Genomic DNA, 18048 nt, shown 5'->3' on the forward strand with positions numbered 1-18048 from the left:
TTAAACTCAATTAATTCTGTGAGCACTGGAATGGAGAATGCCTGGTCTTCTGTGGTGGTTCAGTGCAAGAGTCCTTCAGGATTTTTGTATAGCTGTGTCACCAGCTTTCTCCTTTGAGTGTGCTCTGTTGTCGTGTGGGCAGCTGGACCAAGGCTGGGATCATCCTAATCCCTGTGCTGGGCACTGCTTGGGCTGCACCTCCAGTGCTGTCTTCAGTTCTGGGTCCCCACTTTACAAAGGACATTGAGGGGCTGAAGTGTGACCAGAGACGGGCAACAAGGCTTGTGAAAGGTTTGAAAATATTTCTTGTGAGGAACAGCTGAGGGAGCTGGGGTTGTTTAGTCTTGAAGAGGCTTGGGGTTGGGGACATCATCGCATCATTGCCCTCTGCAACTCACTGACAGCAGGTTGTAGTGAGGTGGGGCTGGTCTCTTTGCCATGTCTGCAGAGAGAACAGGAGGAAATTACCTTAAACAGGAGGGATTCAGATTAAATACCAAAAGACAATTTTTTCACTGTTTGGGTGGTAGCACTGGAGTAGGTTGCACCGAGAGGTGATATGGCCACCGTCCCTGGAGGCGTTTGTCATCGGGTTCTGGCGCTGGGCGATGCTTTAAGGGTTACAGTGGCAGTGCTGGGCGGATGGCTGCACGGGGTGATCTTAAAGGTCTCTTCCACCTCTGACTATGCTATGATTCTACCCTTCCACGCCTCAGGGCCGGGACACCTGCAGGCGCATTCCTGCAAAGCTTTCAATTCCCATTTGCCCTTGGTTCTGCCAGCGAGCTCGGCATTGCTGAGGCAGGCTGGCAGAGGCGGCCCGCGGGCCTTGCCCTCCCGGTAGCAGCGTCACACGGCCGGGCTGCGGCGGCCGCGCTGGGCCAGGCGCCCGGTGGCTCCCGGGGCACGGCGGAGGGGGCGATGGGTGCGGTGAAGGAGATGCGGCAATGGGGGACACGTGTGCGGGGGAACACGGGTGTAATGGGGGAGCTGCGGCAGTGGAGGAGATGGCGGACACGGGTGCAGGAGGATATGGGTGCGACGGGTGCGAAGATGAAGATGCGGCGACACGTCCCGGCCGCGGCGTCGCCATGGGCAGGGCGGGGCGGGGCGGCCGCGCTGACGTCAGGGCGGGCCGAGGGGCGCGGGGCGGCTGCGTGTTCCCGCCCTCCGCCCCTCCCTGCGCGGGCCGGCCGGCGGGACCCGAGGGCGCGGAGCCGCCCTGCCCCGGCAGGCGACAGCGGCCCGCACCGTCCGGCGGTGAGTGCGGGGCGGCCGCGCCGCCACCCCCGCGCCGCCCCTCGCCCCTCATCGGGGGCTCTTTGCCGGCGGGGAGCGGCCGCTGCCCTCCTCCCAGCGCCGCCGCCCTGCGCCGGGGCGGGGGTCGCCGCTCGGCCGGGGATGCTGCGGCAGCGGGGGCCGCGCGGGCCGCGGGAGGCCGGGGACGGACGGACGGGCGGGCGGGGCGGCCTCCTGCGCGGCCCCGGCGGGCGCAGCGCTCACCTCCGGGCCCGCTGAATGTCACGGGCGAGCCGCCCGCGGGGCTGCGCGCTCGGGGGCAGCCTGGCACGGCGGGCCCGGCGCGGGGAGTGCCCCGGTGCCGGCTCTGCGGTGGTATATGAGCCCTGTAATTCGGTGTTCGGGGAGACTCAGGTGCCTTAGGAGCAGCTGCTGCGAGCCCCGGTCACAGAGGTCTTGTAGCGTGAGGTTTCGTATCTCGAGGGTTTTAATCTCCGAAAAGGGGAAGAAGCAAAAGCACCCAGTGTGTGTTCAAAGACAACAGTTAAAAAAAAAAAATAGTAACGGTGGAAGAGAATGATAATGGTGCCATATCTACTTTAGCAGTGATCTGTTGAGATTTTTAGCAAGGGGATGTTCTGTACGTTGTGGTGATTTCGCTTTAATGACACTGAGACTTTGCTTTCGTCACCCAGAGCCTGATGTTCACTTCGCGTTCTGTCAAATGTACTTTGGCACACAATGAAACGTAGGCAACCTCAGCCTTTAACTTTGAGCTGGAGGAGGTCGAGCTGTTTATCTTCAGCTTAAGAAAGCAAAACTGCATGGGAACTTTATGCTGTGGCAGAGCGTTAGTGTCCAGGCCAAACATCAAATTAAGGTAAGTATTGCCGATCTGGTACTCAGTCTGGTACGTTGTGTAAAGATGTAAAGCACTTTTCAGGGGAATTGGTGCACCTTGCAGGGTTAGAAGTTCATGTCTGTGGCAGGTTTGTTCTTGGTGTCTGTGGGCTTTGAGCCTTGATTTGGTGCAGAATAGAATTTTTTGTTAAGAAGGTGTCAAAAGTGAAATGAAGTTGCATCTTAAGTTCTCATTTTGTTACATTTTTATAATTGAGAGCCATTTCACATATTTACCTAGACTTTTCTGGATTTTTCTTTTATGGAGACACAAAACTCTTGGGTTAGTCTGAGGCAGTAAATATTTACATTGTTTGCTAATAATGAATGGAATTGGCAAGATTTTTTCTCATGTATGTAATGATCACATACCTCTAAATTCTATGGGTCTATTTTGAATTACATGCCTCCAAACTGAAGAGGTGATGGCCTAACTAAATAAGACTAAACTAAATGAGTAACAACCAGCTACCTAAATGTCAGCCAAGGGTCTATGTTGATATACAACTTAGAGTAGGAAAGTTGCTTTTGAAGTTGAGATTTAATTTCTGCTCATGGATAGTGTTTTTTGTTATAAAAATATCAATATTTGGGTTCCAAAAACTGCCCAGTATTGTCTTTTAACTGTAAAGCTGTTGAAACTGTAGAAATAGTTTCAATTAACATAATGATCACATTTAATGTATTGTTATACTAATGAGTAATCCTGTTTAGTGGAACTGTTCGTGTAAAAGCTCATTGGAGTAAAATCCATTACTTTTGGACCTGATCATCCTTTAAGAGGGATTGGTTATTTGGAATAAACCAGTTAGTAGGAAATGTTGGCATGGGCTCTTTAGGTAAAAAGCTGTCATGCCATCAATATTGAGAGGAACATTGTTTGCCTGGAATCTTTAGAAAGTGTGGATCTCTAAAAATGGAGAAGAGGTGAAGGAACTAAGATTACAGAAAGTAATATGATAAAATATATCAACAGTGGTTGTGGTGTTCTCTTTTAGCCAGTATTCACTGTAAACAGCAGCACCATCTTCTTAATTAGAAGCTTTCAGGCAGGGTTAAGTCCCATGCCAACAGGGATGCTAAGAAGATCAAAATACTAATGGTGCTTTTGATAATTAGGTTGAAAATCCTGTATTGTGTTTCAGTTGGAGCAATAAAAACAGATTATGTAAATCTCTGGATACCTGCACACATGTATGTTACAGTAAAATCCCAACAGCGTTAAATTGTTGTTCCAAAGTTTAAATTTGGCTCATCAGTAAAGGTCTTTGCAGTTCTTCCTAGCTTTTGGAAACACTCTCCAGCTCACTCTTAAACTGCTACCAAGTAGGTGCATATTGGAAGATATTCTGAGAATGTCGTTTTCTCCTTAATCAAAAGTAGCTGGATTTGCAGAGATCTGGACTTTGCTCAGTAGTCATTCTCTGTTCTAAAAGGAGGATTCAGCTGCAGCAGTTCTGCTGACAGTATCCTATAGGAATTGAAGAAAGTCTTCTCAGGGTGGGGGTTTTTGCTTATCCCTGGTCACATGGGGAACTGGTGTCGCAAGTTCTTGCTAAAATGCCTGTTTCACTGCAGATTGTTGGGTTTTTCATGAGCACTTAGTCTGGGCTTAGTTGAGGTCCTGCTCTGCAGAGTGCATTTTAATGGCCTTTATTGAAGAAGTACTGGCAATGTCCTCACTGCAAGGAGGTTTGGCTTCTTAGCTAGAGGAAATGGGTGATAAGGATTTACTTTGATGAGGTGGCTGAACAATTTATGGATCAGGAATAACCCTTAAATTGTAAATAATTTCTGCAATTATTCCCTGAAGCCTAAGAAGTTCTGTGCTTTTAGGCTAATCAGCCCAGATGGCTTGTGACACACACAGCACAAGGGAAGCATCCAGGGAGAACTGAATGTCCCAGCTTCTCTTGACTCAATAATGTATCTGCTTTAGGCTGAGACTGAAAAATCTCCTCTTTTGGATGGATGCAGAGTTTATCACTACAATGTGGATTTGGATGATAATTCAGTTCACACTCTTTTTGTAAATTGTTTTTATTACTGTCTTTACCTAAATGCTATTTTTTTCTGACCTTACATGTTAAAATTACTACATAACCATGTTAATACATATTTTTGATGAGTTCAGGGATGCTGTGGCTTTTGAGTAACCTTCATCTCAGGCAAACTTGCATAGGCAGAAACTTGGCAAGGCCCAGGCTGCTGCTGTCAGTAGCAGGAGACTTGAGGAGAGGAGCACAATCTGTCAACCTGCGTAGCCTTGTCCATCAGTAAACAGAGTTAAAAACAGAGAAAAATAATTTTCTGTGTAAGTCTTTTAATCATAAAAGCTTTCTAAAATGGCAATTTGGATAACTATAGCTTTACTATGATTACATTGAGATCCTGATTAAACGAAACAAACAATATGTATCGCCTTCCTGTAAATTTGAATAAAATACAGCATAGATGAGTAACTCTGAAACCGATCCTGTGACAAATTGTCACTTGTAACTGAAGTTACAGCTCAGTTTCTCTGAGAATCTTTTTTTTTTTTTTTTTTTGCCTTCCGTTGCAAACCTCTGAGGACATAACAAATATCTGAGTCTTCCACATTGTAGGAAACTGACCTTGAGAAGTACATTCCAGTATAGCTGTTGGTGTATCACAAAGCTGGTAGAAAAACACAAAACACACATTAAAATACTGGAGGCTGTCAGTCTGTTGTCAAAAATATATCGGTATTTGTTATGCTGTGGCAAACTTGCAAAGTTGTTTGGTATGCAACGTTTTCAGGGAGTCTGGTGTTGAACTGGGAACTGATTTATATCAGTGGAATTGTAGACAGAAGCTGTATTGAGTCCAGGACTAATGAAATGAAACTCAATAGCAAGAAAATTATACTTTGAAGATGATGTTTACAAATGAGCAAGTTTCAGCTGAATGCTGAAAGTGTGTGGCTGCAGTGTTTTTGATCAAGGGTGGACGTTAAAGAGAAGTAAAACTTTAAATAATACATACAATTACATACAATACAGTATCTTCGTGAAAGCACATAGATGTGAAACAAACTGGTGTGTTTGGTGGCAAGGAGAGCAGGTAGCGGTGGCCTCTTCTGGCAACGTAGGGAGTTTAGAAGTAGTTTTAGTCGTTTTCCTTGGGAATCTGTGCAAGACAATGAAATAACCTTAACAGAATCGTTATTGGGGTTCTGGAGCTCCTTGCTTAAGGCAATCAAGGATGCAAGAAGTTTGGGGGCTCAAGGACAGGTTACAAAAAATAGTGGACAAGAGATCTGTGGAGGGCTCCTAAACAAACTGCATCAAATTTAAGAAATTCTATGACTTGAGAGTAGTTGAAGGTTGAGGAAGTCACATTCTGTGTTTGCCCTGATCATCCCTTCCCTGATGCGTTTTTATTTTAAGGCAACCACAGGAACTAATGGGATTTTTGTATTCCTCACCTCTAAAATAAAATTGACTGGCGGAACTGTACGGAGAATTGAACTGGGCATGGAGATGCCATGATCCATGCACAGTGAAATACCATGATTTATATAATATTTTCAGCTTATCCAGGATTCACTGTCTGTCTTTCATGATAGCAGTGTTAAAGAATTTCTTTGTCAGTGCTTTTTCTAGTATGGTTTTAACCCAGCAGTGGCTGATTTAACAATATGTTTTTTAGATACATAGCAATGCGCTGACATGTTCTTGTTCTCGAGATCACAATTGGCTGTGAAAAACTGAACTATGCTGAAGTAGCATTGGCAATATATAGAAAAGAAAATCTCAGAACTATTGTTTTCTATCTTCTTTCTGCTTCATCTTGTCTAATCTTGCTCAGTTATAACATATGAACCTCTTCAGGCTTTTTGAAGATAGCCCAGTACTGGTGAGTCTATGAATTACATGCAGTCTCTTCCAATTATCTCTGCTTGCCATTCAGCTTAACCTATAACGAGAATTCTTACTCAGGCAGCAGGAGAAAGAAAGAAAGAATGAGTGTATGTGGCTGGAGGGGGGAAAAAAAAAGCAACTTAGATATTGGTTGAAAGCATGGCCTCATTGAAGATTTAAACCCATGGAAATTCTTAATCTTAAGATGCCCACATAGATAAATTGTTCAGCAGCAGTTCAGACAGGAAGTATTGTTTCTGTTATTAGTCATTATTTAATCATTACAAAATACATATTGAAAAATATGTTAGTACCAGTGTAAGAGGCTTCTAGCTCAAGACAGTCAGTGTTTTTACATGGAGAACATGCATCAGTTGAATAAACAAACCAGAGGAGTAGGATGGACAACATGGCAGTCTAAAAAAGGGATATTTCCAGTTATAATTAGTTGTATACCAAGTTTCACTTGGCTTTCAGCCTGCCTGTTCTTATCAGCAAGAAAATCCTGTTCCAGCTAGCATGTATTACTATGTGAGAAGTAGAAAACAGTAACTGGTAATCAACTGTTTCAGTTGGTTACTCAGTCAGTGGTGAAGTAAATCTTTCCTAGAAGAGTTAGAGATAGAAATAGTGTGTTTGAATCACTTGGTGACAGTGGATAGTGCTGAGGAAAAAAGGGTCATTCCTCTGTTTTTAAGTGAAATGTTTGCTGGAGAACAGGCAATTCCTACTGATTTGCAGTAGGACATTGCTTTTGAGACAGATGCAATTTTTATGGATTTGTTCTTACAAGACAGATTTAATTACCCATGTGAAATGCTGTTGCTGAAGGACTAATACCATCAGCAGAAGCAGGGGCCTGTTCCTGCTATCAGTTGCTTTGATGCTGACACAATCACTAAATGTGTTAAGGGGAGATCAAGATCTGACATTTCACTGGTAGAAAGCTTTAATTCTAGACTGCAACATATCTTTGTGATTTTTCAGTCAATCTTAGCCACCACATAAAATATAAACTGCCTTTATGATGTTAGCAGTGATGCCACCTTTTAAACTCTTCTGAAAGGCGGGTTTCTGATTACCTGCTGCCTTACTCATCATGTAAGAATGCCAAAAATTTACCTGTCTGAGAAACCTTGGAAAAAAAGACTGATGTGAGGGAGGAGTCTTTCCATAATCTATGTACTTGCACACAAACATATACACAATTATGGCTTATCTTCCAGGACAGAAATCTTGCTAAAGGCAAGGAAATACTAATACAGCATAGGAACCTAGATATAAATGTGCCTTGTAGTCACAGTATGTTTGTTTGGGGTTGTTTTTGGAAGGGCTTGGGAGGTGGTGATGGTGAATGATTAACAGGTTTTGGCTTCTTTGTAGCTGTGTGACTTTGTCTTTAGGTTGCAGGGCATTGGCTCTGTAAGGCAGGCAGTGTCTGTCTTTTCTTACTTCAGTTTTTCCCCTTTATTTTTGTTATCCCTGCAAATTTGGTAACAATTTAAAGTATCAACAAAGAGAGAAACAAGTAAAGGCTCTTTGTTTCTCTTACAAGTATGTTGAAAACATCTGCATCTTTTGCTTCTTAGGAGCAATTAAGCAACCCTAGTGAAGAAGCTTGATTTGCTCACTCAGGTTGAATCTCTCTGGATTGGTTCAGTTCACAGGAGGATGTTCCTTGCATAACACAATGAGTGAAGTAATCCACATAATTTAATTCCTTCTAGCAGGGGTGTTTCTGCACTGGAGCCAGATATATTGGTCATGATTATGTTAATTGTTTCTGGTATATGGCAATACATCCCTCTCACCTCTTGCAGTGTTCTTGCAGGGGTCAGCACACCTAATGTAGTGCTTTTATCATCTGGGCCTTGTGTGCCAGTGAAAACCACTGTGCTCTGGGTCCTGTGTTTTGGAGCTGGTTATGCAAGGGCTGTCTGGTGTTCATATCTGCAGGTATAGGCTTGACATTGCTCGTCCAGATTGAACAAGATCTGCTGAAGAAAGGAATTGATGACTTCCTGCAAGAGGATGCATCAGATGAATAGCAGGTTCAGAGAGGAGTCATGCATCTCCAGTGCCTTATTCCAATTTCTCTCTGACCTCTGTCCCTTACAGCAGTTAGGCTGTCAGCACTAAAGCAGGAAAGAGTAACTGTCATTGCACTTCACGTCTCATTTATGAACAAACCATAATAACCTGCATTAACACTTAAGAGGAACCTGAAATTGCATTGTCAAGTTCTTCTTCTTCTTCACAGACCCTGATATTCTCTTTTAGTGGGAGTAATTTATCTGTACCCTCAGTTATACTCTTCCACCTTCTTTTCTTTGTGCTGAAGCTGCTCCTTGCTGCAGCTGGCTAAACATCTGGACCTTGACTGCCTTCCACCTTGTTAGTTGTATAAGAATTATGAAAATCAGTGCAACTTTACTTGTTCGAGACAGAGGATTTTAGCAAAAGTTTTTCTTTTAGTTAAAATTTGCCTGACTTTTTTTTCAATAAAATCTAAAGGGGCTTATGATAACTCATACCCTGTTTTATTTCAATGTTTTGATTAGGTTTGATGTAAAAATTTGGAGTTTAAAATCCATAGTTTTTGTTTTACTAATATGAAAAGCACAAGTGGGCAACAATTGCACAGTATTCTTGTCTGGGCAGATACCAATTAGCCCTTTTTTGCTTCGTTGAGGTGCCTGATACTCTGTGTAAACAGCATTCATGGCATAGTGAATTGACAATGTGGCCCTGAGGGATGCAAAGGGAGGTTTTGATTCTGGAAACATTGTGGTGGATTTCTTCTACAAAATAGAGCTGCACTTACCTATTTATTTTTCTCCAGTAAGTGCCTATGTCCTCCTGCCTTATCAAACATTAAGAATTCTGATGAATAGCAAGAATGCTTTTAGAGATGGCAGGGGATGTCACATTTTCTACTGTATTGACTAAAGATACTGCTCAATGTTAGAAACACTAAAACTCCAATCTCTTTATGATGTATGACTTGCTCCTTCTGCTTTTATTCATTATCATGTTCTGCTCATGTTCTTTGACCTAATATATTTTGACAGTAAATTGAGCACAAGAGCAGCTTGGATAACTGTTTTTTTGGTATTTGATAGATCAACCCTTCAAAGCAGGTAGAACCTCGTTAGTGCGAGGGAGGAAAAACAGATCTAAGATACCTTGAGATCTGAAAACAGAATCTCACAACTTGGGACAAAAAAATGCAAGGTAATTTCAGAGAAATAGAACAATAAGCCCTCACCATCTTGGATTTTCTTGCTATATTGCTCACTATGGTACTTTCAGACCGCAGTGTCAGGGAGGCTGGTGTTTGGATAGGACAAGGGAGAGTGGCTAAAATTCATAGATGCCTTGGTAAAGCATTGGGAATTGATTCAAGAACAGGTGTTTTGGAGAGATGGAAGACAGGAGAAAGAAGGCAGGCTTGGAGGATTTTACTGCAGAGCTGATAAATTTTACTGGATCTTGGACTGAAGGTGATATTTTTGACTGAACTGAACTCTGTGCAGAGTAAACAACACAAAAAATTGTAAATACTCAAAGTTCAATCTTGAAGCTATCAGCATTTCTAGTTGCATTCTGATTTATTTTAATTCATACAGCATGCACAGCTTCCTCAGGATTCATGATCTTGAATTCCCCAGGGCTCCTCATGCTCAGAGCAGGTGTTTTCCAGCTGGATCTCTTGCCAGTTTCTTCCATTCTTTTTAAGCTCCCATGGTCCTCTTAAAGCTGAAAATTGACTTGCAGTCATGCTGCCCATCTTGCAGTGTTCTTAAGCAAGTGCTAAGGAAGCCTTTTGCTGCTTCTGCAAACCTCACAGATTTTTCCCTGATGGCTTTCAATACCTCCCTACCTTGATGGAAATAAGATATTTTCACATAACTGATCTAATGTATTTTTAATAACCCAGAAGTGTAAGAGATGATTTTATAAGCTGTGTACAGGACAGAGTTGAAATACACATGCCCTTAAATTTCTGTGAATGAAACACAGATCTGAAACTGCTGGCATGGCAGAAGATCTGCAGAGGGGAATTGCTCTGGCCTGTCACCTGTCTGTCAGATGTGTTTCATCCATCAGCTGGGTATTCCACACTGCTGTGAAAATAGGAGGGGAATTTGGTCCTATTCAGGAATCTGGAACTGGAAAATGCTGTTATCTTCCTGGTGGCAGGGATCATAGTATTTGAAGTATTTTAAGCTTCATAGCTTGAAGTATTTTAAGGTGCTTAAGCTTTCAAATGTATCACTCTTTAAGCTGTCTTCTGTCGGGCAGAATCTCATTTGCAAAGCTGGACTTTGCAGAGTAGTTCATGTATAGGAAACTGCCTTCCTGGTGGTGCTGAAATAAACTGTGAATGAAGTTAGAGTGAATGTTGTGCTTGCCAGCTGAAACTAACAGTGCAGGATTTGATTGAGGTGTAAATAATCCTGTAGAGGAAGTACCAAGGAGGGTGAGAATGAATATCCTTTTGCTTATCACCAGGATCCTGAATATCCTTGAAGGTAAGGATGTAGCAGCTTTTCATTTAATTCAGATTATACTTCAGAGGGGGTCTGTGGATTTTAACTCCTTTTCCCTGGATCATTACGTAAGGCAAGGCTCTTTATAATTAGCTTAATTCCTGATTAGGCTTGTGTGCACTGGATAATGTATTTCCCAAGGCAAAGAATATAAAACTTGTTTGCCCAAATGTCAGTTTTTTAAAAAATCCATAGATTATTTAAGTCTAAAAGTGCTTTTAATTTCTTCATAGTACAACAGGCCACAATTTAAATGCTATTGAATTTGAGTCTTCTGGGGTGCAGAAATCATACTCTAACTGGTATGCACACTGCTGCTTGATAAGGGAGTTTCATTGTTAGGCTAGCATAATCTTTCCTACTAAACACATGTAAAGATTGTGGACATTTTAGAGACTGTAATAAGAAATTTCCCCATTTTCTGGGAAACATCTGCAAGACATGATGCTGTTAAGTTTTAGTGTTTATTTCTATGACATTGTGTTTCAATAAAACAAATGAAACCTGGACTTGGGAAGGTGGTACAGTAGTTACAGTTATGTAGCTGATAAAATACAGAGAAGTATTGTTTGTCTTTCAGTTTAATTAACTGAAGTGTTCTAGGCTATCAGTATGGTTTTCATGAAGATACTGTGTTGTCTTTCCCTAATCAAGGATAAATGAGCAAGAGCCCTTCCTAGAGAAATCAAAGGTATCCTTTTCAAATTTAGTTTGCAGTACTTGGTGGAAGATTAAAGCAGTCTAATTAAATGGCCTCATTTAAATTTTGCAGTCACCTAAGAGATGGTAGATAGATGTGAAAAGGGAATTAGCCATAAAGCATGCAAGTTAAATTAGCAGTTTTCTATTTTAACTTTTTCAATTTGGAAGATTACTTCACAAGACTTGCTAGTTCTTTAGAGTCAGTTTATCTTCTGAGGGATCTGCAGTATGGTTCTTGCTGGGAATTAATTCATCAGCATGTTAAAGGCTATTTTTTATTCATGGAGGTATTAAAAAAAAAGGGTGTACTTTATTGTATGTAGTTGACATAAAGTAAAGATCTTTGATGTTGCTATTAAAGTCTGATGATATTTTCCTGTGCAAGGTATGCAGGTGCAATGTAGGCACGAGGTATGACATTAGACACTTCCATCCGTGTGCATGCAGGCGGTGTATGAAATGTTCTGCTGGTCCCAGGGGGAAATACTTCTGTATTTCTTTGCACACCTGGGTGAGGGCAATGTCTCTGGTGTGCAAGAATTTGCTGAGTGTTTGAAAAGTCAGGATTTGTGTTGTATTTCAAAATGGAAATGCACACGCCAGTTGCAGAATGTGGATTCTGATGTTTTTACAAGTTAGGAGCCCCTAAATGCCCTGTCTGCAGTACCTTTCTCTTTCTGTCTTTGTAATGTAGATCAGCTTCCAGAAGTAGTGCTCTGGGGCATCCTGTTCACTGACAAATCCTAAGGGTATTTCAGTTTGCATGAATTTAGTGCCACTTGGACTTTATCTTTGGTTATATCTTAGATTGTATCACTAAGAAACTGAGTGTTTCTTAGTGAGTCTTGCAGCTCAGGGAGTGTCTCACTTTAGAGTAATGCTTGCTGTGGTTACTCAAGTTATTTTCTAAGTACTTTGAGTAAGCAGAACTTTTAAATTCATTTACTAATGCTGACCTTATTCAACTGTTGTACTGTACTTCAGGTTTTGTATGTGAATGATTTCCAAAATAGACTACAGTCTCCATACAAAGAGGAAAGAATGATTAGGAATGTGAATCTTGATTTGGGTATATCCATAAGGTCTGGGAACAAAACATGTTGTTGTGAGATGTGTGATGAGTAATTATTTCCTATATTTTAGGCATTGGGGAAATTGAAAGCAATCTCAAAAAATTAGCTTTTAGTCAGATTTTACATTATAGTTTTTGCAGGTTTATGGTGCTGACCACATGGTTTTGCTATGTCATAATTTATTTTAATAAATGTTAAATAAAATTTTAAAAAATTAAGTAAAATAAATAAATTTTTATTTTAAAAATACTAAATCTTAAGTTTATAACTTAATAATTGTAACACAGTTGAAAAGTTCTGTTTGTTGCTGAAAATGGGTAAATGAAAAAAAAAAAACAACTAAAAAATGATCCAACCTCTTCTCAAGTTATTTTATAGATTACAAAAGGAAAACAAAAAAAAAAGATGGTTTATGTAGAGGATGAAATCTGGGGGAGTGAGCTGTGATCTGAAGAACATACTGCTGCCAAGTAACTGCTGGAACTTGACTTCACAAAATGTGTCTGGGTTACTTTTAATCAACACGGTGGAGTTAGGCATAAGAATCTAGGAAGCATATAGCTGCAAATATATAGAAAACTGTGTTTAATGTGGGGTTGATTCAGGTTTAATGTTGTTTTATTTTTCTTTCTTAGATTAAAGCACCCTTTAAGGACCAATGTACCCAATAGCTCATGGAAGAAAAAAATCAAAACAGGACATCCTTGGTTTCCAGGCTACCGAAATATGGAACGAAAACTTTAGGGAGTGTTTTGCAACCTATGCCAAACGGGACGGCTGTGAATTTAGCAGGGAGTAATGGTGGCAAAAATTTTGGCAAGCACAATGGCACTGTTGGAATGTCTTCCCTTGCTTTCAACTGGAAAAAATCAAACAAATATCAGCTTAATGATCAGAATGGGAGAGATCCCAACACCAAACGCAACTGTAATGAAAAATTAATTGATTCTGAGAAGTATCCTCAATCTCAAGGAGCATTGGGCAATGATGAGCTCAGGGTGGGTTTGAACAGTACTGCTTCGGTTGTGTCAAAAGCAGCAAAGCAAACCAATATGTTTGTGTCTTCTACTGAGGAATTAAACCCAAAGTCTATACCTGGACTCTCTAGTTCAGCTAAATTCACCAAAGGTACCCTGTCAGGAAGGACATACTCTGGACTCAATGCTCCAAGATCAAATTTAAATGGATTCTATGGAAATCGGCCAGTGGTAGGTTTGCAGAGACCTAGAGCTAATTCCAGTACCACGAGGACAAATTCAGGAGAAAGCCTGGCACAATCTACAGACAATAGCAAGGCTTTTTCCTGTGACAAAATGGTAAGATCACAAAGTTTTTCACATTCCATTCAGAATTCTTTCCTTCCTGCTGCATCTCTAACCAGGTCACATTCCTTTAATAAAGCTGTGGATCTTACAAGGCCTTACCATAGTCAAAATCTTGCTGCCAGGATGTCTCAGAGGTCTACTCTGCTGTCAAGAAATGCGTGTCAATTGGATGTACCCAATGGAAATGAGCCGATGAGGTATGGATTTACCAGACCGTACTCAGCTATGTCAGCTCCTTGTTCTAAGAAACCCCCGCTGTCAAATGGATCTGGGTCAGCACCTTCCTATGGATACAGATTAGGTCGGCCTTCTCTGCTGAAGCCTACCAGGCAGCGCTTTGCTGGGAACACCGTTGTGGATGGCAGCAAAAGTGCGGCTCCGGACACGCGCATTGTGGAGAATGTGGAGATTTCAGCAGATATCAATAGAGCCGTAGATAAAAACAGTATTCTAGAGAGCAGGGCTCAAAGAACAGAACCTGGTGAGGGCCTGCATGAAAGTCTGGGAAAACATGGGTCAAAAGTGATGTGTATGAGCGATGATGGAGACGAAATATCTATATCTTCTTTGTCATCCTCTGAGAAAAACGATTTGAGTGAAGACTTCAGTGATGATTTCATAGATATAGAAGAGGCAAACAGAACTGTACAAATCCGGCAGAAGGAAAGCTGCCTTCAGAAATTAGAGCATGGGAGCAGAACGTCCATTGAGCCATTCACGTCTCTCAAGGAAGGTGGAGGATCTTGCTGTAATGCTGATGACTGGCTTGATATAAATGTGTCTGGTAAATATCTTTTTATGTTCTGTTTGAAATTTTAGGTGCTAAATCAAAATTCTGTAATGGTAATTAAGTTATTTAATGTAATTGCCCATTGCTTGTGATTTGTTTCAGAATAGAACTGCTCTATGCTGGCATGTTTGTTTGCTTGTGCCTTTTCTCCATTGTAGTTTTTTCCCAAGCATTACTTTGAGGAGCTCTTTGTGATAAAAATGAGGGTGACCTCATTTAAACATGTTCATGGTGTGGTTGTGGGATTCCACATATCCTTGCTTTGCCATTCATTTTCTGGGTTGGTGATATTTTAAGAAAATTTCACCTCATGCTCCCTCCACCTCTGTAGGCAGAGAACAGCTGTAACTGCTTCTAAGTAGTAGAAATAAGTGTAGGATGTGTAATTGAATTAGTTCAGTTATAAACAGGATTGTTACTGGGTATTTTTTTTTTTCTGATGCATATCAATTCTTTAAAAATTAGTTGAAGACACAAGAAGATGCTTTTGAAAGCCACATTTTCAAATCTTTGGTGGGCTTCTCATGGTAAAAACTGGTTTGAGAGATGGTGCAATTGAGAGACTAGATCCAAAGGATATATTTTTGGACCCACCTTCTAATATGTTAAAGAGATGCAGATTTCTAGAAAGTAGCTTCCAGGGTGGGTGAATTAGGGCAATGTAAAAGGTTAGCAAAGATGTGGGTTGGAAGATTCCTTGGTTGTAGCTGCCAAACCAGCTTGAGCTTTTCCCCCTTCTGGGATGAGGGAACAATACTGTACAAAGCTTTCAGATATTTCTGTTACAGTACAGCTCCAGCAAAGGTAGCACACGAGTAACAGGCATTTTAATGTTTATTTTTTGAATACTGGGTTGTTTTTGTAATCTTAACTGATGCTTTTTTCTTTAAGCAGTGGATGACAACAGTGAAAGCACAAAACACACTACTGAGAATGTCATCTCTTCAGAGATGAACTACAGAGCTGGCTCCTCCTTTGAGCTTTCTCCATCTGACAGCTCTGACGGCACATATATGTGGGATGAAGAAGGGCTGGAACCTATAGGAAGTGTCCATCCGTGTGGAAGTTACGACTCTTCAGAAATGAACAGCATAGTACGTATCTATATTCTTAACTTGCATTTTTAGGATCTTAAAAATGTTATGTTTATTGCTTATGAAATATATTTTTTAAATATTAGTGCTTTTAAAAAAAATTTATAATTGTTTCCGCTTTCCTCTGTAGTTGATAGCTTTGTGAAACTTCTTGTTTAGGAGCTCCTGTTTCTGGACAGGTGGCCTTGATCAGGCTGTTTGCACACATTGTTTTCTTCCCTTAATCTAAAGTCAGGACAAAACAGGTCCTTATGCAGTCTCATAGCAGTGCTCACAAAGAATGAAGGAATTTGATTTTTGCAAAGGATAGGTTCAATAGCTCCCACTAATCTCTAAACATAGGAGTGAAAAAGCCAGAGAATAGCTATTGCCTTTGTGGCTTCTTGCATTTGTTGTTTCTGTACTGTGTGCTCATAGGGCCCTTGTGAGCTGAAGCAGATACTTGCTTTCTCTCTTCATTCAATCATAGCATCTTTGAGGTAGAGACATGGCTGTAGCTCACTGTAGCAGGGCTCTGTACATCTCCAGTGGGATACACAAGTACAGCATGACCTTTTTCTTGCCACTAAACTCAAACTAATCTGCAAGAAGTGTCATTAAATATGAGTGCATTAAGAGTTGCTGCAGTGATCCTTCATCTGAGGTCAGGGAGCCAACCTTGGAATTTTAGTGGGCCAGAAGAGAATTCTGTTTGTCTGTCCTGTTCATATCCCTTTATCTGCACAGACTTCTGAATTAAGCAATTTGGATTTTGTTAACATGATGTTAACAGTCAGAACATTTGACAAAACCAATTAGGTTTAATCGATGTGTCATTCTTCCTGTGTTTAAGGCATATTAGGTACTCTGTCACCTCTGCAGTTTAGTAATGTAGATACACTGTAAGACTTGGGCACAGATATGCAATTATATTCTTCATGTGTAACTAAATATGAATTGCTGATATATTTTCAGCTGCTTGTGGTATGGTTTGCTCTCTGTCTTAAATTATGATGTTGGGATCTAGTGCTTAAAAGAGTTTAGCAGTGGTTATTAACTTTTTGTGGCAATTGTGGCCAGCTTGGAAAAGCTGTTAGATTTGTAGTATGAGTTTTTTAGTATGAGTTTTGTAGCTTTATTGGTGTTTATAGGGAAAACCCAAGTTTCACGGAGGCCACTGCTAAAACAAACACCCCTGTCTCCAGGCACATGCATGCACGTGCCAAAAAAAAAGGGAAATTTTTAAACTTTGTCCTTGGTAAATTTTAAATATAGGCGTTTTATACATACTCTGAAATGTAACAAACAAATGGAAGACACTTGTTTTACTGTGCTTTTGGAGTATATATCTAGGTTTTGATACAGGTAGCCCCTGTGAATTAATTTGTGCATGGGTATGAGTTGTTGTTGAATTAATGTGTTGATTGACAGAAGCTATTGTAAGCCATGTGGAGCAGAAGTACATTAGAAACCTTTGATATTCTTGTTCACTATTTTGGATTATTTCTTTGTTTATTGAAAGTAAAAAGCTCTTGGAGAGAGCTTAAAAATGGAAGAATATATTTAGTTGTTTTTGAGGAGGTGGAGAAAGGAAGAGATTTTAAGACTTGATGTTAAATCTAGAAGATCATGTATTGTTTCTACCCATTTTGATTTTTTATCCTGTTAGTGCTTCTCCAGAATTTCAGTGCTTACTGTACTGTAACTTCTATCTGAATGAGAAATGCATCAAGAGCATGTTGTATTTTTGCAAGACAGAAGTGTATTTTCAGTAGCTGGAGTTTTGAGGGGGAAAATGTAGCTCTAAAGTGTTGAATTACCACTTACTAGTGGGATTTTTTTTTTTCCCTGTACGTTTTGGTTTTGGTAGGAATTATGGTATATTTGATTTCTTTAGCCTAAAGATTAAAAAATGATCTTTTCTAATCTGAAGATGCAGAAGAATTTCTGATCCAGCTTTTCATTATTTCTGAAAAATTGTGCTCTTGAGTAGGTTGCTGTAAGCTTTTGTTCCAAGGTTTTCCTTTTCTTTGCAAGTAAGGTGTATAAAGACAAAAAAGTGAAGGCATTGAGAATAATTATTGTGATTAGTCAAACGTCAGATGTTTTGGTTGCTGGGAGATATGTGATCAAATTATGCAGTTTCTATCCTCTACTGTGGTGAGTTAAAAGCAGTTCATATCTGTGTGTCAAAATCCAATTGATGAGAATCAGATTTAAGAATTCAGAGTGCTTGGGCTAATGCCAGCCTGCCTGCCCCTTGGATTTAGTATTTCCAGGGCAGTTACCAAAGCAGTAGTTCTGGAGTTCCTGTGGCACCAGGCTGGGGTGAGTAGAAGCACTGTGGCTGAGTGACAATGCAGGGAACTATGTGCTGAGTAATTGGTCATGTTTAGTGCACAATTCACCTTTTTCTTCCTCATTTCCATCCTGCTGTTGTTTTGTTAGTCTTTTAAGCTGTATCCTTCTTAGTATTAACAAATGCTAAATGCTTTTCCTAAGCTTTTCC

General features: G+C 40.7%; 1 protein-coding gene across 5 annotated transcripts in view; it reads left to right on the top strand.

Annotated features, from left to right (window-relative positions):
* The first annotated feature begins 1124 nt into the window (after window positions 1-1124).
* Window positions 1125-18048, top strand: part of CCSER2 (coiled-coil serine rich protein 2) — a 62056-nt gene continuing 45132 nt past the window's right edge. For 2 of the 5 annotated variants that reach the window (XM_058840792.1, XM_058840796.1), the window contains exons 1-4: window positions 1125-1260; window positions 1935-2119; window positions 12987-14460; window positions 15358-15560. In XM_058840792.1, coding sequence (XP_058696775.1) covers window positions 13026-14460; window positions 15358-15560 — 1638 coding nt within the window. In that variant the 5' untranslated portion in view covers window positions 1125-1260; window positions 1935-2119; window positions 12987-13025. The remainder of the gene's footprint in view (window positions 1261-1934; window positions 2120-12986; window positions 14461-15357; window positions 15561-18048) is intronic. The other 3 variants (XM_058840795.1, XM_058840797.1, XM_058840793.1) reach the window with 2 other exon arrangements.

Source organism: Poecile atricapillus, chromosome 6 (genome assembly GCF_030490865.1).
Source record: "Poecile atricapillus isolate bPoeAtr1 chromosome 6, bPoeAtr1.hap1, whole genome shotgun sequence".
NCBI lineage: Eukaryota > Metazoa > Chordata > Aves > Passeriformes > Paridae > Poecile > Poecile atricapillus.